General features: G+C 43.6%; 1 protein-coding gene across 1 annotated transcript in view; it reads right to left on the bottom strand.

The window, feature by feature from the left end:
• The window catches only part of LOC121535102 (phospholipid phosphatase-related protein type 5-like), a 104232-nt gene that overhangs the window by 50228 nt on the left and 30627 nt on the right, over positions 1–23377 (bottom strand). Inside the window, exon 2 of the mRNA XM_041841824.2 lies at positions 12458–12590. Within this exon, the coding sequence (XP_041697758.1) occupies positions 12458–12590 (133 nt within the window). The remainder of the gene's footprint in view (positions 1–12457; positions 12591–23377) is intronic.

Below are 23377 nucleotides of genomic sequence, written 5' to 3'. Positions count from 1 at the left end.
CAAGTGATGAGGAAGATGAAGAACTTAGACAGTGTGCTGACTCTGATCAAGAACAATGTGAGACAGAGGGAGCCACAGGAGGCAAATCTATAGTAACATAATTAGGTAAGGCACTGCAAGCCCACCTGGAAAAATCAAAAAGATAATTAAGAAACAGAAGGACAATAAAAAAGCCAGAAAGGTATGGAGCTCAATATCCCATTTTGGTAAAGGGGACACATGTTCACTATGTGCCCTGGGGATCGCAGGACCTGGAAGGCCTGGTGATTAGACTGCCAAACATGCATGAAGGAGCAGGAAAATGGATTAGAACATTTGAAGAACAAATAAAGGGGAGACTTGAAGGCATTGCTGGCCAGGATGGTGGGAGTGGCCAAAATGGAGGACCTGTTGCAGGCAGGTGGCCTCATACAGGCAGTGCGGAGGACGTTACTGGATGGAGTGACATTTTACAATTATAGGCCAGGACTATGGCACACTCTGAGAATAGAGTATCCAGCCAAAATAGAGCCTAAAGCACTGAGAGGGGAGCCATTGGGGGATAAAGAAAACCCGGCAGGTTACCTGGAGGACCAGCTCAAGAGGTGGCGACAAGAAACAGAAAGAGACCCAGAGGGGGATCCACTGATGACAACACTGTTCAGGACATCACTGATGGAAGCAATGCCAATGCCTGTCAGAAGCAGACTGGAAGATATGGTTGGACTTACGTCAAAGTCACACAAAGAGTTCTGCGACCATGTTATCCACGCAGTGGAAAAATACAGGAAGAAATGGCCCCAGCTCGGATGCATAGCAGCAGTCTCAGACACAGGCTCCACAGGTCCCAGTGAACCCGTGGGGAGGACTAAATCAGGGATACTAGGGATGCCCAGGGAATCCTAAAGGGGAGGGTCAGCTAGTGGCAGTAACTATGCAGGCTGATGAAGAACCTATGCTGCAGGTTCAGGTGAATAATAGAGGCACACCAATGATGATAGATACTGGAGCAACTTACTCATGTGTAAGTCCAAATTATGCCTCTCACCTCCACATGTCAGGCAAATATGCAAAGACAGTAGGATTTTCGGGACAAACGCAGCTAATACCTATGACAGTTCCAGTAAAACTAGAAGCAGGAGGAAAAGCTACCTGCATACCTATATTAGTATCAGAACAAACTCCAGTTAATCTATTAGGGAGAGATGCACTGTGTAGAGTGGGCATCCAAATTAAATGCACATCAGAGGGACTAATAATAGATCAGGAAGGTGTACGTCCACACATGATGATGGCTATGGACAGAAAGTCAAATGTATACTGGATAGGGAACATAGAATCACCAGTACAAGAGGTACTAAAGAAGTGTGGAAAATGTATCAGGGCTCAGGTTCCAGAAATGAAGTTAGGCTATCATTGTACACTGCAATATGACCCATATCAAAATCAGTTGCTGGAACGACTATGGTTGAGGAAGGCATGGGGTAAACCGACCTCCATGAGATCGCAATATTTTATAATAGGGAAACAAGGGGCAGCAATGGAAGCACAAGATGCTCCAGGGTCTGATATCATACAGACCTGGTTTGATATACCAGGAACAGAACCTCACATAACACTTTTAGCGGCTGAGGGATATCAGGCAAAAGACCTAGGACCAATGATGAAGAAGGCTAAAAATACACAGTGGGTAAAAACAGAGAATCCATTAATTTTCCAGTCTGTTGACAAAAACCTCATTAAAGTCATATGCTTTGCATAGCTCATGGGGGAACCTCAGGAAGTGGAAATAACTGAGGAAAGACAGATGCCAGTAGTTGAAGAAGAAACAAAACAAGAAAATCTAAGGAAACAAATGGAAAGTATGATACAGATGTGGGTTTGGTAAAATCAGCTAATCCAGTCTGCATTAAAGTAAAGGCAGACACAAGACCCCCATGGAAACAGCAATACCCAATGAAACCTGAAGCAGAGGCAGGAATTCAGTCTACAATAGAGGGACTGATAGAAGCAGGAGTACTGGTTAAAACCCAGAGTGACTGTAACACGCCACTGCTACCAGTACTAAAAGCAGACAAACAGAAGTGGAGACTGGTCCATGACCTGAGAGCAGTGAATGAAGTAGTTCAAGACTACCAAGCAGAGGTACCCAATCCACACACACTGTTCACAAACGTTCAACCAGATGCAAAATGGTTCTCAGTGATGACTTATGTGGTGCATTTTTTAGATTCAGTAGCACAAGGGCATCCACCATGTTACCAGGGATTGGCAGCTGTACAGTATGCATATGACAAAGCATCCACGATCACAATGGGATACCCAGTGGTGATCTATGCTCATCATAAAATAACTGAGTTGATTGAGCAAGGAACATTTGTACTGACCAATGCCAGAATTTTGGAGCGTTTGACACTATTGACCTATCCAGATGTAACCATAAAACGATGTACTACAGTTATCCCAGCAGAAAGGATGCCAATAGAAACTGAAGGCGAAACACATGACTGTGTAGCAGAGTCCTTGGCGTTCACTAAATTGAGACCTGATTTGTTGTCAATTCCAATACTGGGAGCTACAGAGGAATTGTTTGTAGATGGGTCTTGCTTTAGAGCTGGTTATGCAGTAGTAAGGAAAGGACCAGACGACCAATTCTACACCATAGAGAGTGAAAGTTGTGACCAACCATGTTCTGCTCAACTAGCAGAGCTAAGAGCATTTACGGCAGCAAGTAACCTAGGAAGGGATAAAGCAGTAAATATTTACACTGATTCAGCATATGCGCATGGAGTATGCCACCTGTTTGGAGCAGTCTGGAAACAGAGGGTTTAGGAAAACAGATGGAAGCCCAATTTTGAATTTTGAACAAACACAACAACTAATGATTGCATTAATGAGGCCAAAACAGATAGCAGTTGTTAAATGCCAGGCACACAAGAAGGGAAAGGAATATGTTACCAAAGAAAACAACGCAGCAGATGAAGCGGCAATACTAGCATCTAAATGCAAAGTAGCCATACAGGCTCCACTGATTTTGATAGAAGCAGCCCCAGAAATAGATGATATAATAAGAATGCAGGACAGAGCCAACATAAATGAGCATACTATGTGGGAATAAAGAGGTGCAACAAAGGACAGGAATGGATTGTGGAGAACACAGGATGGACTAATAGTGGCTCCTATAATGCTTTTGAACTTACTCATTACCAGTGCACATGATTGATGATTGTGGACTACAGGAAAAAAAAGAGGACTGAGCACGCCCCCATTCTCATCGACGGGGCTGTAGTGGAACAGGTTGAGTGCTTCAAGTTCCTTGGTGTCCACATCACCAACGAACTATCATGGTCCAAACACACCAAGACAGTCGTGAAGAGGGCACGACAAAGCCTATTCCCCCTAAGGAGACTGAAAAGATTTGGCATGGGTCCTCAGATCCTCAAAAAGTTCTACAGCTGCACCATCGAGAGCATCCTGACTGGTTGCATCACCGCCTGGTATGGCAACTGCTCGGCCTCCGACCGCAAGGCACTACAGAGGGTAGTGCGTACGGCCCAGTACATCACTGGGGCCAAGCTTCCTGCCATCCAGGACCTCTATACCAGGCGGTGTCAGAGGAAGGCCCTCAAAATTATGAAAGAATCCAGCCACCCTAGTCATAGACTGTTCTCTCTGCTACCGCATGGCAAGCGGTACCGGAGCGCCAAGTCTAGGTCCAAAAGGCTTCTCAACAGCTTCTACCCCCAAGCCATAAGACTCCTGAACAGCTAATCATGGCTCCCCGGACTATTTGCACTGCCCCCCCACCCCCAACCCATCTTTTTACGCTGCTGCTACTCTGTTAATTATTTATGCATAGTCACTTTAACTCTACCCACATGTACATATTACCTCAACTACCTCAACTAGCCGGTGCCCCCGCACATTGACTCTGCACCGGTAACCCCCGGTATATAGCCTCCCTACTGTTATTTTATTTTACTTCTGCTCTTTTTTTCTCAACACTTTTTTGTTGTTGTTGTTTTACATTACTTTTTTATTTAATAAATAAATGCATTGTTGGTTAAGGGCTGTAAGTAAGCATTTCACGGTAATGTCTACACCTGTTGTATTCGGCGCATGTGGCAAATAACATTTGATTTGATTTGGTTTCGATCATTGTGCAAGAGGGGAGGTAATAAGGAAAATTAGAAAACAAGGTTTCTGGTCTCCATATATGCAAGCAAGAGTAGATACAGTGAGGGAAAAAAGTATTTGATCCCCTGCTGATTTTGCACGTTTTCCCACTGACAAAGAAATGATCAGTCTATAATTTTAATGGTAGGTTTATTTGAACAGTGAGAGACAGAATAACAACAAAATAATCCAGAAAAACGCATGTCAAAAATGTTATGAATTGATTTGCATTTTAATGAGGGAAATAAGTATTTGACCCCCAGGAGTCTTTTATACAGGTAACGAGCTGAGATTAGGAGCATACTCTTAAAGGGAGTGCTCCTAATCTCAATTTGTTACCTATATAAAAGACACCTGTCCACAGAAGCAATCAATCAATCAGATTCCAAACTCTCCAGCATGGCCAAGACCAAAGAGCTCTCCAAGGATGTCAGGGACAAGATTGTAGACCTACACAAGGCTGGAATGGGCTACAAGACCATCTCAAGGCAGCTGGGACCATAGTCACGAAGAAAACAATTGGCAACACACTACGCCGTGAAGGACTGAAATCCTGCAGCGCCCACAAGGTCCCCCTGCTCAAGAAAGCACATATACAGGCCCGTCTGAAGTTTGCCAATGAACATCTGAATGATTCAGAGGAGAACTGGGTGAAAGTGTTGTGGTCAGATGAGACCAAAATCGAGCTCTTTGGCATCAACTCAACTCGCCGTGTTTGGAGGAGGAGGAATGCTGCCTATGACCCCAAGAACACCATCCCCACCGTCAAACATGGAGGTGGAAACATTATGCTTTGGGGGTGTTTTTCTGCTAAGGGGACAGGACAACTTCACTGCATCAAAGGGACAATGGACGGGGCCATGTACCGTCAAATCTTGGGTGAGAACCTCCTTCCCTCAGCCAGGGCATTGAAAATGGGTCGTGAATGGGTATTCCAGCATGACAATGATCCAAAACACACGGTCAAGGCAACAAAGGAGTGGCTCAAAAATAAGCACATTAAGGTCCTGGAGTGGCCTAGCCAGTCTCCAGACCTTAATCCCATAGAAAATCTGTGGAGGGAGCTGAAGGTTCGAGTTGCCAAACTTCAGCCTCATAACCTTAATGACTTGGAGAAGATCTGCAAAGAGGAGTGGAACAAAATCCCTCCTGAGATGTGTCTTTTATACAGGTAACGGGCTGAGATTAGGAGCACTCTCTTAAAGGGAGTGCTCCTAATCTCAATTTGTTACCTATATAAAAGACACCTGTCCACAGAAGCAATCAATCAATCAGATTCCAAACTCTCCACCATGGCCAAGACCAAAGAGCTCTCCAAGGATGTCAGGGACAAGATTGTAGACCTACACAAGGCTGGAATGGGCTACAAGACCATCGCCAAGCAGCTTGGTGAGAAGGTGACAACAGTTGGCGCGATTATTCGCAAATGGAAGAAACATAAAATAACTGTCAATCTCCCTCTGCCTGGGGCTTCATGCAAGATCTCACCTCGTGGAGTTGCAATGATCATGAGAACGGTGAGGAATCAGCCCAGAACTACACGGAAGGATCTTGTCAATGATCTCAAGGCAGCTGGGACCATAGTCACCAAGAAAACAATTGGTAACACACTACGCCGTGAAGGACTGAAATCCTGCAGCGCCCGCAAGGTCCCCCTGCTCAAGAAAGCACATATACAGGCCCGTCTGATGTTTGCCAATTAACATCTGAATGATTCAGAGGAGAACTGGGTGAAAGTGTTGTGGTCAGATGAGACCAAAATCGAGCTCTTTGGCATCAACTCAACTCGCCGTGTTTGGAGGAGGAGGAATGCTGCCTATGACCCCAAGAACACCATCCCCACCGTCAAACATGGAGGTGGAAACATTATGCTTTGGGGGTGTTTTTCAACTTCACTGCATCAAAGGGACGATGGACGGGGCCATGTACCGTCAAATCTTGGGTGAGAACCTCCTTCCCTCAGCCAGGGCATTGAAAATGGGTCGTGGATGGGTATTCCAGCATGACAATGACCCAAAACACACGGTCAAGGCAACAAAGGAGTGGCTCAAAAATAAGCACATTAAGGTCCTGGAGTGGCCTAGCCAGTCTCCAGACCTTAATCCCATAGAAAATCTGTGGAGGGAGCTGAAGGTTCGATTTGCCAAACTTCAGCATCGAAACCTTAATGAATGGAGAAGATCTGCAAAGAGGAGTGGAACAAAATCCCTCCTCAGATGTGTGCAAACCTGGTGGCCAACTACAAGAAACGTCTGACCTCTGTGATTGCCAACAAGGGTTTTGCCACCAAGTACTAAATCATGTTTTGCAGAGGGGTCAAATACTTATTTCCCTCATTAAAATGTAAATCAATTCATAACATTTTGTTATTCTGTCTCTCACTGTTCAAATAAACCTACCATTAAAATTATAGACTCATCATGTCTTTGTCAATGGGCAAACGTACAAAATCAGCAGGGGATCAAATACTTTTTTCCCTCACTGTACAAGATTAACAGAATGTGAAACGTGCACAAAAGAATATCGTAAAAGGAATAACGGCACCAATTGGACATATTCCAGTACCAGAGGGACCCTTTAGACACCTAGTAATAGACTATGTGGATATGATAAAACCAGTGAATGGGAAAAGGTATATATGTTGGTAGCAATTCACAGATTTAGCAGATGGGTAGAAGCAGTTCCATCTAAAACTCTAGGGGCAGCACCAGTAATAAAATTCTTAACAAGAGAAGCGATGCCACAATTTGGGATTCCGACAGTAATCAGTTCAGACAATGGTTCAGCATTTATACATAACATGGCAAAACTAGTGATGCAGCAGTTGCGCATAAAGCAAAGATGAGGATGTGTTTACCATCCCCAATCGCAGGGTATGGTGGAAAGAGTAAACGGTTCTCTGAAAGCGAAAATTGCAAAGATCTGTGAGAGTACGAGATTGAATTTGGTAGATGCCTTACCTCTGGCACTAATGAGCTATCGCATGCAAGCTAACAGAATAACGCATCTAACACCGCATGAAATGCTTACGGGACCATATGAGGGTCCACCTCTAGAACAGTTGGAAAGGGAATTAGAAGAGTATATCAGGCAACTAACTGTTATACATTAAGTTATATACCAACAGGAGAGAAGCAGAGTTCCAGAACCAGAGGTGAATCCACCACGACAGTGGTCCCGGGGGAGAAGGTCTACGTCAGGGTCTTCAGAAGGAAGTGGAACAAACAGAGACGTAAGGGACCCTACACCGTCACCCAGGCTACACCAACTGCCGTAAGGGTCGAGGGGAGCTTGACCTGGTATCATCTAAACCACTGCACCCGAGTACCGCATGGAAACCGACGACCGAGAGATAAGGAGGCTGAGGCTGCCGAAATACCCAGTAGGGACGGAGAGGAAACAGAAACAGAAGAAGAGGAAGATGGCCCGCTACTGCGTAGCATTGTTTTATTTTCTGCCTGTCTGTGTCTATGTGTCTTTGCAGCAGTGACTCTCAGCTTCCCTATTGGTACGCTGCCAGAAGGACACACTCCACAGACCGATGTTGATAAATTGAGAAAGACTCTGCCTGAGCCCGAGACCCTAGTGACGGAAGAAGGTCCCGAGCCAAAGGGACCCAACGCCGGCCCGGAGTAGAGGCCCAGAAGTAGATGTCATCGTCGGAAGAGAGCCCTGCTTGTCCCTCACAACAACAAAGGACAATTTGATCTAGAGCAGAAATGGTTGCTAATCTTACATCTTGACAAAAAGAGTGTAGGTTGTGTGGATTGGGGCCGGTTAAGGTAGGAGCAGGTTTACCGCTTGTGGGAGTTCCCATAGGTGTAAATCTAAATATGTAAATAAACGTACCATTCTTAGTAGAGATACCATGTAACCCTGACCCCATGACGTTCTCTGTATTACACAACCACACAGGCCCACCTTCGTTTGCTAGGCAAGATAATACCGGGTTTGGAGGGTGGATCATGCAACTGTGTCTGACCGTTGTTTTAGTCATTGTATTGATTTTGCTGCTCATCCTCATGTTAAAATTTTGCTGCAATATGTGTTTAAAACTGGTAACAAATGTAATGTTGCCATGACCCAGGGCCAGAATGCATGTTGCGAATGATTAACTGAGCTACCCTTTACTGCTGAAGACTGTGATGTTTGAAAATATATATTTAAAGCAAGGATGTTAGTCACTACATATCTCTATATTCATATATTAGTCACTATGTACAGTTGAAGTTGGAAGTTTACATACACCTTAGCCAAATACATTTAAACTCAGTTTTTCACAATTCCTGACATTTTGTCCTAGTAAAATTTCCCTGTCTTAGGTCAGTTAGGATCACCACTTTATTTTAAGATTATGAAATGTCAGAATAATAGTAGAGAGAATTATTTCTTTCAGCTTTTATTTCTTTCAACACATTCCCAGTGGGTCAGAAGTTTACATACACTCAAATTAGTAATTGGTAGCATTGCCTTTAAATTGTTTAACTTGTGTCTAACATTACGGGTAGCCTTCCACAAGCTTCCCACCATAAGTTGGGTGAATTTTGGCCCATTCCTCCTGATAGAGCTGGTGTAACTGAGTCAGGTTTGTAGGCCTCCTTGCTCACACACGCTTTTTCAGTTCTGCCCACACATTTTCTATAGGATTGAGGTCAGGGCTTTGTGATGGCCACTCCAATACCTTGACTTTGTTGTCCTTAAGCCATTTTGCCACAACTTTGGAAGTATGCTTGGGGTCATTGTCCATTTGGAAGACCCATTTGCGACCAAGCTTTATCTTCCTGACTGATGTCTTGAGATGTTGCTTCAATATATCCACATAATTTTCCTTCCTCATGATGCCATCTATTTTGTGAAGTGCACCAGTCCCTCCTGCAGCAAGGCACCCCCACAGCATGATGCTGCCACCCCTGTGCTTCACAGTTGGGAGGGTGTTCTTCGGCTTGCAATCCTTCAATTTTTTCTTCCAAACATAACGATGGTCATTATGGCCAAACAGATCTATTTTTGTTTAATCAGACTAGAGGACATTTCTCCAAAAAGTACGATCTTTGTCCCCATGTGCAGTTGCAAACCGTAGTCTGGCTTTTTTATGGCGGTTTTGGAGCAGTGGCTTCTTCCTTGCTGAGCGGCCTTTCAGGTTATGTCGATATAGGACTCATTTTACTGTGTATATAGATACTTTTGTACCTGTTTCCTCCAGCATCTTCACAAGGTCCTTTGCTGTTGTTCTGGGATTGATTTGCACTTTTCGCACCAAAGTACATTAATCTCTGGGAGACAGAACGCGTCTCCTTCCTGAGCGGTATGACGGCTGTGCGGTCCCAGGGTGTTTATACTTGCGTACTATTGTTTGTACAGATGAACGTGGTACCTTCAGGCATTTGGAAATTGCTCCCAAGGATGAACCAGACTTGTGGAGGTCTACAATTGTTTTTCAGAGGTCTTGGCTGATTTCTTTTGATTTTCCCATGATGTCAAGCAAAGAGGCACTGAGTTTGAAGGTAGGCTTTGAAATACATCCACAGGTACACCTCCAATTGACTCAAATTATGTCAATTAGCCTATCAGAAGCTTCTAAAGCCATCACATAATTTTCTGGAATTTTCCAAGCTGTTTAAAGGCACAGTCAACTTAGTGTATGTAAACTTCTGACCCACTGGAATTGTGTTACAGTGAATTATAAGTGAAAGAATCTGTCTGTAAACAATTGTTGGAAAAATTACTTATGTCATGCACAAAGTAGATGTCCTAACCGACTTGCCAAAACTATAGTTTGTTAACAAGACATTTGTGGAGTTATTGAAAAACGAGTTTTAATGACTCCAACCTAAGTATATGTAAACTTCAAACTTCAACTGTACATTTGTAGTGTTTGTGTGGGACCTATAAAGTCATAAAGGGGAGACTTTATAACTACACTGTCTCACTTAAGGGCAGACAACATAACAAACAAATTATATGAATGTTGTAGAATGAAACACCTATATGCCTATGGATTAAGAATGTTAAAAATGAGCAATTACATGAGCAATTAGGGTTAAGTGCCTTGCTCAAGGGCACATTGACAGATTTTTTACCTAGTTGGCTTGGGGATTAGAACCAGCGACCTTTCGGTTACTGGCACAATGCTCGTAACCACTAAGCTACCTGCCGCCCCAATAAATCAATGAAAGGGTTAAAACAGAGCCATGATGAAATGGCTCTACAGGTATTTTTCCATAACATATATTATAATATGCTTAACATCAGTAGAGACATTTCTTTAGTGCAAATGCTGTGATTCTGAGAAAGGATGGTTCCCTCTAGCTCCCTGCAGCTGGTCTGGCGTGTAGTCAAGGACATGGGATGGAGATAAACTTTAGGAACAGATAGACCTGTATTGTTTACATTTCTTGTTGCTTCTGAGTAACCTGGTGACACGGTCAAGACAAAGAGCCTCAGAGTGACCACAGTTTTTCAGTTCATCCTGTCTTTTACTATCTTCCAAGGGCACAGCTGTGTGGAGATATGAGTAGTAACGTAACTAAAGTTATCACTTGTTTGTGCGCTATGACCCGATACACATAGCCACAAGAAGATAACCATAGTGGCTCCAGGTCAAGGGAGGGGGGCTGTTTGGATAAAGAGGGGGTTCCGATATGATATGAAAAGAAGGCCAAGCAGACATGGGGATAGACAGGAAAGAAGCTAGACAAAGAAACCATAGTGGCTCAGATATGATATGAAAAGATGAAGCTGTATAAAAAGAGAGCTCCAAGTCTGGGACGGCAGTTGCTCTGCAGACCAGCTCGGCTCTATTGCTTGTGTAAAAAAAGTATATCTTGATTCTACAAAAACTCTGAAAGTACTTTGTTTGTTTTCATAATTTTCTACAACATTATGGCTGAAGATGTGCTTAACAAGTCACATAATAAGTTGCATGGACTCACTGTGTGAAATAATAGTGTTTAACATGATTTTTGAATGACTACCTCATCTCTGTACCCCACACATACAATTATCTGTAAGGTCCCTCAGTCGAGCAGTAAATTTAACTGAACTAAATGACTATCGCCCCGTAGCACTTACTTCTGTCATCATGAAGTGCTTTGAGAGGCTAGTTAAGGATCATATCACCTCCACCTTATCTGACACCCTAGACCCACTTCAATTTGCATACCGCCCCAATAGATCCACAGACAATGCAATCGCCATCGCACTGCACACTGCCCTATCCCATCTGGACAAGAGGAATATGTAAATGTTGTTCATTTACTGTACCACAGCCTTCAACACCATAGTACCCTCCCAGCTCATCATCAAGCTTGGGGCCCTGGGTCTGAACCCCGATTTGTGCAACTGGGTCCTGGACTTCCTGACGGTGAAGGTAGGAAACAACACCTGCACTACACTGATCCTCAACACAGGGGCCCCACAAGGGTGCGTGCTCAGCCCCCTCCTGTACTGCCTGTTCACCCATGACTGCGTGGCCACGCACGCCTCCAACTCAATCATCAAGTTTGCAGACGACACAACAGTAGTAGGCCTGATTACCAACAATGATGAGACAGCCTACAGGGAGGAGGTGAGGGCCGTGGCGTAGTGGTGCCAGGAAAATAACCTCTCCCTCAACGTCAACAAAGCGAAGGAGCTGATCGTGGATTTCAGGAGACAGCACACCCCTATCCACATTGACGGGACCGCAGTGGAGAAGGTGAGGCTTCAAGTTCCTCTGAGTACACATCACTGACAATCTGAAGTGGTCCACCCACACAGACAGTGGCACCCACGGAGATGTCGGCCTCGCGACTAGCTCTTAGGAAACTTTGCGGATTTTATTATAGATATTCAAACAGCTTTTATCCAATCAATTCCGCTCCATTTAATTTATTCAGGGCTTTTGTTAATTTTATTTTCTTACTGCAAGGGTGAACACCCCAGAGCATTGCTTCAAGCAAGCACACGGCAATGACAAACATTCCATTCACCATCTTGACTGCAGCCAGAACAGGCATATGTGGGTAGGTATAACTTTGTTGACACTGATGATAGCTTAGAAGATGCTGTTACATTGTACTTTACTAGCTGCATTAAATATAGGTAAACATCACTTATCATCACTTATCATTTTGAGTCAGACAATTCCTGTACACCACTTACTGTATACCAACAATTTTGTCTTATTTTGAGTGCAGACCTTTGACATTATATTGCAACAAAGCTCCTTGCTACCGCGTCATGAGTTAGGGCAGCCATTCTGCATGGGGACAGTAATAATTCGGCAAGTGGTATGGAGGTAGGTTACTGCCAAAACACGTACCCAGGAAGCGGAAGGTCCTGCGCACCAGAGGATTGAGGTAACAGCAGTCTCCCATGACGATGATCTTCTCCCTGTTGTCCAGGTCCTCCGACACATACTGGAGCAGAAACAACACAGACTCTATGGCTGTGATCTAATGTACAGAGGGAGAGAGAGAGAGACTTTAATCACTGATAACAGGATCTGAATATTGTGATGTTTTTTAGCAAAAAATGCTACCATGGTCCCCGATAAACCATGGTCCCTGTAGCAATGCCTTTGTGCCACATTTAACCAAATGTCGTATTGACGGCATGCATTAAGACCTATTCTGTTTTCTGTCTGCAACCAAGCATAGAGTACAACAGATAGACCTAAGGCGGAAGAATACTGCACCAATGAACAATTAAATTGATTTGGGCTCTGATTCGGTTCAGCTGTAATGCCAGTGTTCCACTACAGCTGTTGGCCTTGATTGGCCCATTTAGCTCAATTGCCAAAGTTCAATGAGGTGAAACATTGATAAGCGCCTTTAGGTAAAGACACTGTGCAGACGCCCAGAATAATGTCTGCAATCATTTCCTGAAACAGTCAACTAAACATAGGCGTTTTGTGGTGGTAGAGTGTTAATCTTTTGTGTGTGACAAGGTACAGTGAGGGAAAAAAGTATTTGATCCCCTGCTGATTTTGTACGTTTGTCCACTGACAAAGAAATTATCAGTCTATAATTTTAATGGTAGGTTTATTTGAACAGTGAGAGACAGAATAACAACAAAAACATCCAGAAAAATGCATGTCAAAAATGTTATAAATTGATTTGCATTTTAATTAGGGAAATAAGTATTTGACCCCCTCTCAATCAGAAAGATTTCTGGATCCCAGGTGTCTTTTATACAGGTAACGAGCTGAGATTAGGAGCACACTCTTAAAGGGAGTGCTCCTAATCTCAGCTTGTAACCTGTATAAAAGACACCTGTCCACAGAGGCAATCAATCAATCAGATTACAAACTCTCCACCATGGCCAAGACCAAAGAGCTCTCCAAGGATGTCAGGGACAAGATTGTAGACCTACACAAGGCTGGAATGGGCTACAAGACCATCGCCAAGCAGCTTGGTGAGAAGGTGACAACAGTTGGTGCAATTAGTTGCATATGGAAGAAACACAAAATAACTGTAAATCTCCCTCGGCCTGGGGCGCCATGCAAGATCTCACCTCGTGGAGTTGTAATGATCATGAGAACGGTGAGGAATCAGCCCAGAACTACACGGGAGGATCTTGTCAATGATCTCAAGGCAGCTGGGACCATAGTCACCAAGAAAACAATTGGTAACACACTACGCCGTGAAGGACTGAAATCCTGCAGCGCCCGCAAGGTTCCCCTGCTCAAGAAAGCACATATACAGGCCCGTCTGAAGTTTGCCAATGAACATCTGAATGATTCAGAGGAGAACTGGGTGAAAGTGTTGTGGTCAGATGAGACCAAAATCGAGCTCTTTGGCATCAACTCAACTCGCGTGTTTGGAGGAGGAGGAATGCTGCCTATGACCCCAAGAACACCATCCCCACCGTCAAACATGGAGGTGGAAACATTATGCTTTGGGGGTGTTTTTCTGCTAAGGGGACAGGACAACTTCACCGCATCAAAGGGACGATGGAAGGGGCCATGTACCTCCTTCCCTCAGCCAGGTCATTGAAAATGGGTTGTGGATGAGTATTCCAGCATGACAATGACCCAAAACACATGGCCAAGGCAGGAGTGGCTCAAGAAGAAGCACATTAAGGTCCTGGAGTGGCCTAGCCAGTCTCCAGACCTTAATCCCATAGAAAATCTGTGGAGGGAGCTGAAGGTTCGAGTTGCCAAACGTCAGCCTCGAAACCTTAATGACTTGGAGAAGATCTGCAAAGAGGAGTGGGACAAAATACCTCCTGAGATGTGTGCAAACCTGGTGGCCAACTACAAGAAACATCTGACCTCTGTGATTGCCAACAAGGGTTTTGCCACCAAGTACTAAGTCATGTTTTGCAGAGGGGTCAAATACTTATTTCCCTCATTAAAATGCAAATCAATTTATAACATTTTTGACATGCATTTTTCTGGATTTTTGTTGTTGTTATTCTGTCTCTCACTGTTCAAATAAACCTACCTTTAAATTATAGACTGATCATGTCTTTGTCAGTGGGCAAACGTACAAAATCAGCAGGGGATCAAATACTTTTTTCCCCTCACTGTAGGTTGGCAATCATGACAAATTGGTGAGACAGGGCATCAGCTCTAGACTGCAGGTTTACCTTTCCCAACACCTAGACCAGCGCATCAGGGATACTGTGTTTTATCCACACAGTATACAGCTATGGGTTCAGAGCTGTTTCTGACTTCAGTGAGATTATATTCCACTGTCTCCCTAGTGTCCCTAGACTCTAGCTGCTGTCCTTACCAGACCTAATGAGTGTGGTCCAATCAAGAACAGAATCATGATGGAATCACACCAGAAAAGTACGCCAACTGGGCCTATGCCTTGTAAGTACTTAGATTTTCAGCACTTTGTAAGCTGTTAACTTTCATTTTACAAGTCATAATGGCACCGTTCTGAAGCGCTCAAAAATCGGACAGAAATCCAGCAATAACATATGTTCCTTCCTGTTTCCATCTGGAATAAAGCCAGATTTTAATTATTTAATCTCTGAATTTGAGTGTGCCACCCTAACTGTGCCACTTTCAATTATTCTTGTTATAGAACTTTTCCATAGGTAAATATCAAAGGTTTGACAAGTTCATGCAATCAATTGTGCATAATTGTTGCGGGTTGCAGGTGATGTTGGACGGAGTCAGACGCAGGAGGGTAAATCACGGAATAAATGGTTTAATCAATAAACAGTGCGGACAAACACACTGGGGATGACAAGGCACACGGGTGAAATAACCCGGCGATACACAATATAATCAAGCTCCACCGAGCTATAATCTCCTCTACAATAACCAATCACACACAAAGACAAGGAGGCAGAGGGAACATATATACAGGTACTGATGAGGGGATATGAACCAGGTGTGTGTAATAAACAAGACAAAACAAATGGAATGAACATATGAGGAGCGGCAGTGGCTAGAAGGCCGGTGACGATGAACGCCGAAGCCTGGCCGAACAAGGAGAGGAGGCAGCTTCTGTCAAGACTTCCTCCGAAGCTGCCTCCCCTCCTTGTTCGGGCAGGCTTCGGAGTTCGTCGTAACCGCCTTCTAGCCACAACCGCTCCATTTCTCATCATTCCATTTGTCTTGTCTTGTCAATTACACACACCTGGTTCATATTCCCCTCATTAGTATGTGTTTAAGTGTTCCCTCTGCCCCCTTGTCCTTGTGGGTGATTGTTTCATGTGAGATTAGTGTAGCTCGGTGGAGCTACCTGTACTTTGTATTGCCGGGGTATATTTTTCCCGTATGCCTTGTGACGTCACGAGAGGCTACACAGCTTTCAGCGGGATTGCTCAAGTAGTGCAAGGAGACAAGGTTCAAACAAAACAAGGATTTTATTATAGGTCTTGGGAAATTAACGAAAATATAACAAAATTCTGTTCTCTTGTGGCTCTTTAAGGGTTAACAGTTCAGGGATGTCTCTTCCACATCCAGAATCATAATTCTCACTCGCTCAGATAACTTTTCCCCAGCCTTACTGTAGTCCACGTTGCAGCTAGTGGCCAACCCAGCAAAAAGTCCTTCCAAATGTCTCTCACGTATTTCCACAGGTGCATATATCCAAAGGTGAGTATTTCCCAAAGGTAAGTATCTCCAAATCCTTATATTCCTCGTGGAAGTGGACGTGCAGCACTCTTGTCCTCCAGAGAGCCCAGGTTGGAGACTGTCTCTTCACCCCCCACACACTCCCTCAGTGTGTCTCTTCCCTTCCCAAACCTTCAGCTCATCAGCTCCTCATTTGTTTCAGCTGCGTGGGAAGATTGGCCATAGAGGGGTGGAGTTCCCGACCATACCAGCAGATGGAGCCATAGCTGTCTGGGTTTGCAGCCACCTCAGGGGGATGTAACGTCCCTCCAGGACACAGCCTCTCGTGACATCACAGCCTGTATTTGTTCCAGTGCACCTGTTTTGTGCACTGGACTGTTGACGCAATCCAGCGTAACTGTGTACTACGGAATGAACTCTGTATTCTGTGATTTACCCTCCTGTGCCTGACTCCTTCAAATCACACTCTCACAGCTTCGGAAGAAGTCGTGACAATAATACTGTATTAGCAATCCTGCCTTCTTCAAAGAAGTTGCTACTTCTACCTTCACTCTTCCCCTCTGGTCTAAGGGTCATCTTCAATGCATCTACTTATAAATAAATGTAACATTATCTCTTTGATCAAATATGTATAATATATAGTGCCTTCAGAAAGTATTCACATCCCTTGACTTTTTTCACATTTTGTTGTTACATCCTGAATTTAAAATTGATTAAATTTAGATTTTGTGTCACTGGCCTACACACAATACCCCATAATTTCAAAGTGGAATAATAATACAAAATTAAAAATATTAAAAAATGAAAAGCTGAAATGTCTTGAGTCAAAAAGTATTCAAACCCTTTGTTATAGCAAGCCTAAATATGTTCAGGAGTAAAAATGTGACATAAGTTGCATGGACTCACTCTGTGTGCAATAATAGTGTTTAACATGATAATTGAATAACTACCTCATCTCTGTACCCAACACATACAATTATCTGTAAGGTTCCTCAGTCGAGTAGTGAATTTCAAACACAGATTCAACCACAAAGACCAGAGAGGTTTTCCAATGAGAGAAGGGCACCTATTTGTAGATAAACATATATATTTTTTAAAGCAGACATTGAATATCCCTTTGAGCATGAAGTTATTAATTACACTTTGGCTGGTGTATCAATACACCCAGTCACTACAAAGATACAGGCGTCCTTCCTGACTCAGTTGCCGGAGAGGAAGAAAACCATTCAGAGATTTCACCACGAGGCCAATGGTGACTTTAAAACAGTTACAGAGTTTAATGGCTGTGACGGATCAACAACATTGTAGTAACTTCACAATACTAACCTAATTGACAGAGTGAAAAGTAGGAAGCCTGTACAGAATATAAATATTCCTTTATATGACTGAACAAACCATCCATTTAATATATTTCCACTTTTCTTTTAATGTTGTCTAACAGTCATCATTTAGGCTTTAGAAGCCTAACTGTAAATAAGACATGAGTTTGTCAATCTGCTTAATGACGCATCACTCGTTCTTTACGATAAAACATGCACAAATATTGTTCATATTTCATTAAAACAACATAATTAATGTGTCTCAAACTGCACTTGTGAAGGATAAAAAGGCAGCTCATAGTCATTAATGAAGCTCTGACATGCTCAACCCTTTCCACTGTATCTCCGCAAAGCACGGGGACCTAAACCCTATGCAGTTTATTCACATCTCACTGCAAACCCATCACCCTACTACTGCGAACAGGAGCGAGCCAGAGCCTTATTCACTGCTCACTAATAATAGCAATCATGCCATCTTTGGCCCATAAATGTCAAACAGTATAACACTGATGAGTGGGAATGTTCCTCTGGCCGCTTTACAAGGACTTCAGCAGGTTATTATTTTATTCTTGTTCATTTTCCATATATTGACAGCTCCCAGCTATATTTGCAGCCTATCTATTCAATGAAAACTCTCAAATTTATAGTAGGATTCTGTGAAGTTGTTGGTTGCCTTTACATCCTGCTTAGTGTGTGTCCCAAAGCCTTCCCAAATGTGTCCTGTTGATGGGAATGGTCAAGTCTTTTCCGATCTATGGTGTTCAATCATGATTAGGGTTGCAAAATCCCGGCAACTTTCAATAGTTCAGGAGGGAATACTCCAACTGTGATTTTGCGTAAACCAGGGAATTTATTGAAAGTTCCCGGAATTTTGCAAACCTAATCATGATTGACAGGAGACCAGGGGAGGGGAGCTAGTCTAGAGCAGTGATTCTCAACTGGTGAGAGGTTTTAAATGGGTCACAAGTTTCAGATTTCTTAAATAAAAAATACTCCAGTCTGAACTTAAATGACTAAAACCAGGTAGAAAGTAACCTTTGAACTACAGTGGGGGAAAAAAGTATTTAGTCAGCCACCAATTGTGCAACTATGACAGACAAATTGAGTGAAAAAAAAACACATTGTAGGATTTTTAATGAATTTATTTGCAAATTATGGTGGAAAATAAGTATTTGGTCACCTACTAACAAGCAAGATTTCTGGCTCTCACAGACCTGTAACTTCTTCTTTAAGAGGCTCCTCTGTCCTCCACTCGTTACCTGTATTAATGGCACCTGTTTGAACTTGTTATCAGTATAAAAGACACCTGTCCACAACCTCAAACAGTCACACTCCAAACTCCACTATGGCCAAGACCAAAGAGCTGTCAAAGGACACCAGAAACAAAATTGTAGACCTGCACCAGGCTGGGAAGACTGAATCTGCAATAGGTAAGCAGCTTGGTTTGAAGAAATCAACTGTGGGAGCAATTATTAGGAAATGGAAGACATACAAGACCACTGATAATCTCCCTCGATCTGGGGCTCCACGCAAGATCTCAACCCGTGGGGTCAAAATGATCACAAGAACGGTGAGCAAAAATCCCAGAACCACACGGGGGGGACCTAGTGAATGACCTGCAGAGAGCTGGGACCAAAGTAACAAAGCCTACCATCAGTAACACACTACGCCGCCAGGGACTCAAATCCTGCAGTGCCAGACGTGTCCCCCTGCTTAAGCCAGTACATGTCCAGGCCCGTCTGAAGTTTGCTAGAGTGCATTTGGATGATCCAGAAGAGGATTGGGAGAATGTCATATGGTCAGATGAAACCAAAATAGAACTTTTTGGTAAAAACTCAACTCGTCGTGTTTGGAGGACAAAGAATGCTGAGTTGCATCCAAAGAACACCATACCTACTGTGAAGCATGGGGGTGGAAACATCATGCTTTGGGGCTGTTTTTCTGCAAAGGGACCAGGACGACTGATCCGTGTAAAGGAAAGAATGAATGGGGCCATGTATCGTGAGATTTTGAGTGAAAACCTCCTACCATCAGCAAGGGCATTGAAGATGAAACGTGGCTGGGTCTTTCAGTATGACAATGATCCCAAACACACCGCCCGGGCAACGAAGGAGTGGCTTCGTAAGAAGCATTTCAAGGTCCTGGAGTGGCCTAGCCAGTCTCCAGATCTCAACCCCATAGAAAATCTTTGGAGGGGAGTTGAAAGTCCGTGTTGCCCAGCGACAGCCCCAAAACATCACTGCTCTAGAGGAGATCTGCATGGAGGAATGGGCCAAAATACCAGCAACAGTGTGTGAAACCTTGTGAAGACTTACAGAAAACGTTTGACCTGTGTCATTGCCAACAAAGGGTATATAACAAAGTATTGAAAAACTTTTGTTATTGACCAAATACTTATTTTCCACCATAATTTGCAAATAAATTCATAAAAATCCTACAATGTGATTTTCTGGAATTTTTTTCCTCATTTTGTCTGTCATAGTTGACGTATACCTATGATGAAAATTACAGGCCTCTCTCATCTTTTTATGTGGGAGAACGTGCACAATTGGTGGCTGACTAAATACTTTTTTCAATCAACAGTATTTTCAATATAGAGTTATTAGCAGCGCTATTTAGCGTATTTGGTTGATTTTGTCTCATACCAGTGAGCTTAACATTCTTCATCAAGAATATAGGCTAAATGAAATGATTGACAATGAATATGTTGGGACTGTTGTTCCCTTGTCATATAATTGGTACATGTACTATCAATATAGCATTAAAAATAGTTTTACACATTACATTTTGGCAACAACAAAAACATTGCGATGTTTATATTGGATTGCGACTGAGACAACCTGGTTCAATTTGGGTCCCGAAGCAAAACCAGTTCAGAACCACTGGTCTAGTATTGACACCAAACCCATACCTGTGGCTTTGTCACAAATGACACCTCATTCTCATATGGGGCACAACTTTGGGTGGAATTTGATACTTGCACTGTATGTCTCTCATAAATACACATTTGATTAGGTGAAAGATCCAAATGAAAGAGATAGTGGGGTTCTGTGTGTACATCATAGATGGCTTTAAACTTTGCTGTTTACACTGCTCATTTGAAGCTTCAAATTAAATTGAAATGAGTTGATTATTAGTTAGAGGTTACTCAAGCTGTGTGGCTAGTGGTCAATCAGAGCTGGACTAGACAATCAGAGCTAGGCTACATCTGAAAATTATGTGCTAGCATGAGACTGCACAGAGGACATATTGGACAACCTTTACATTTGGAATATCCTTAACTGCTGTATAACTTAACTAGTTTATTAACTAGTATATTTTGTAAGCCCCTGAAGAACTTGTGAAGACATTGAAGAACTGAACAAAGCAGCAAAACAGTTAAATAAAAGCCTGAAAGACAGATCTGTCTACAACTGCTATAGTAATTAACTATTTGTTATCTAATGCCTTGGAGAATCTTGTAAAAAGATAACTGATTCATTTAACGAATTACAAATGAACATTTCCACTTGAAATAAAGTCCAGTGACTACCAATGATGACCCAAATTCAATCTGTCACAATTTTGAGATTAGGGGAAGAGATAAACTCACCCTAAAGACTCACTTACGAAAATCCCACTGGTAAAGTGAGCCCACCTCCTGGAGTCAAATTATTCATGATCTCTTTTAAAGCAAGACGAGTGGAAAATCTCACAACACAGCACTGTGGATTAATAAGTGGCCTCTCAACCGGCTTTCTTTAAGCATCCTGAGATCCAATCGCAGGGCCTTAAGTGCTTTAAACAGATGATGCACAGTATACATAAAGCTGGCAGCTGAAGTGGGGAGGAAGCAAGTTCACTATATGTGTGGAGACTGTACTAGTAATGACAGGTTCACATAGTTCCGGTTTTAATGAAATCATCCATCAAAAGGCTCTGATCAGACACTACACCCAAACGAGGGCACTACGTTCATCCACCTCTACGGAAGCACAGTTCCCGCTTAGCCCAGTCAAAGCTATTCGCTGCTCTGGCACCCCAATGGTGGAACAAGCTCCCCCACGACGCCAGGACAGCGGAGTCACTGACCACCTTCCGGAGACACTTGAAACCCTACCTCTTTAAGGAATACCTGGAATAGTATAACAGTAACCCTTTTACCCCCCCCCCCTCCCCCAGCCCCCCATAAAAATAAAAATAAATTGGGTGGTTGTCCCACTGGCTATCCTAAATTGAATGCACCAATTTCTAAGTCGCTCTGGATAAGAGCGTCTGCTAAATGACTTAAATGTAAATGTAAAAGGAAAAAGGGAATTGTTGTCCAACAACCAAGGGGAAGTAATAAGGGTGTATGAGGGTGTGTGTGTGTGTGTGTGTGTGTGTGTGTGTGTGTGTGTGTCCAAATGATTGTGTCTGCATGATTGAGTGGATGCATGGGTGTGTTCATGTGTGTTTTAATCAATGTGGACATACTCTACTGGACATGGAGAGAGACTGAGGTCCTGATGAAGTCAATGTTAATAGCAGTGCACAATGTGTAGAGCTAATGTGTCCCTTCCCATGAACATAAATGCTATACATGATACCATGACAATAATTAAATAGCAGGCATTGACTTTTTCACATTGTGGATAATGGATGTCAAAACACTACTCAATAATGAATGGTTTGGAGGGCCCTGGGTTTTTCCTGGTCCTATCAATGCTACAATGAGAGCAAAGTGAATGCAACCAATACATTGGTTGATGAGTTGGGGAGAGGTACAGTATATGTCAGGATGCTTGAGGCTACTAAATATAGTAACACACACTGCTATACAAACGGGAGAAGGTGTCCGCCTTCGTTTTCTGCCTCTCGGGCAAAGCCCTGGAGTGGGCAAACGCAGTCTGGAGTGAAGGAGGAGCCGCGTTGGACAACTACAGGGAGTTCGCTCGCCTCTTCGGGGCCATCTTCGATCACCCTCCCGAAGGGAGAGAGGCAGGCGAGCAGCTGGTCCATTTGAGGCAGGGGACGAGGACCGCGCAGGAATTTTTCCCTGGAGTTCAGAACTCTAGCGGCTGGGTCCGGGTGAAACGAATGGGCCCTCATCAACCACTTCTGGTGCCACCTGCGAGAGGACGTCCAAAGGGAGCTAGCCTGCCGGGACACAATGTCATCCTTCAATCAACTGGTGGACATGGCCATCCGGTTGGACAACCTGCTGGCTTCTAGAGGACGCCCTGGAAAGGGCCTGCCCATTTCACCCTCCCCCCAACCCGGATCACGAGATGATGGAGTTGGGTGGTGCGACGATCCGGGAGAGCGGAGGATGACAGCGCCAGTGTCACTCTTGTGGCACGAGAGGACATTTTACTGCGCGCTGTCATCAGTGTTCTTTTGGGTCTGGAGGCGACAGGCAGGGCACTCTCGTGTCACCCCAGGTATCGAACACCCACACTTGTTCAGACCCCTCTGCTGAGCACTGTACCCTACACATCCACTCCCCTGATTACACAGGAGTTCCCCAGTGTAAGGCGCTGGTCGATTCAGGTGCAGCTGGGAACTTTATGGACAGGTCGTTAGCACAGTCGTGGTCAAAAGTTTTGAGAATGACACACATACTAATTTTCACAAAGTCTGCTGCCTCAGTTTTGATGATGGCAATTTGCATATACTCCAGAATGTCATGAAGAGTGATCAGATGAATTGCAATTAATTGCAAAGTCCCTCTTTGCCATGAAAATGAACTTAATCCCAAAAAAACATTTACACTGCATTTCAGCCCTGCCACAAAAGGACCATCTGCCATCATGTCAGTGATTCTCTCGTTAACACAGGTGAGAGTGTTGACAAGGACAAGGCTGGAGATCCCTCTGTCATGCTGATTGAGTTAAAATAACAGACTGGAAGCTTTAAAAGTAGG

The sequence above is a fragment of the Coregonus clupeaformis genome, chromosome 21, assembly GCF_020615455.1.
Source record: "Coregonus clupeaformis isolate EN_2021a chromosome 21, ASM2061545v1, whole genome shotgun sequence".
Taxonomy (NCBI): domain Eukaryota; kingdom Metazoa; phylum Chordata; class Actinopteri; order Salmoniformes; family Salmonidae; genus Coregonus; species Coregonus clupeaformis.
The sequence above is the reverse complement of the archived record's forward strand: the minus strand, read 5'-3'. Positions and strand labels throughout refer to the sequence as shown.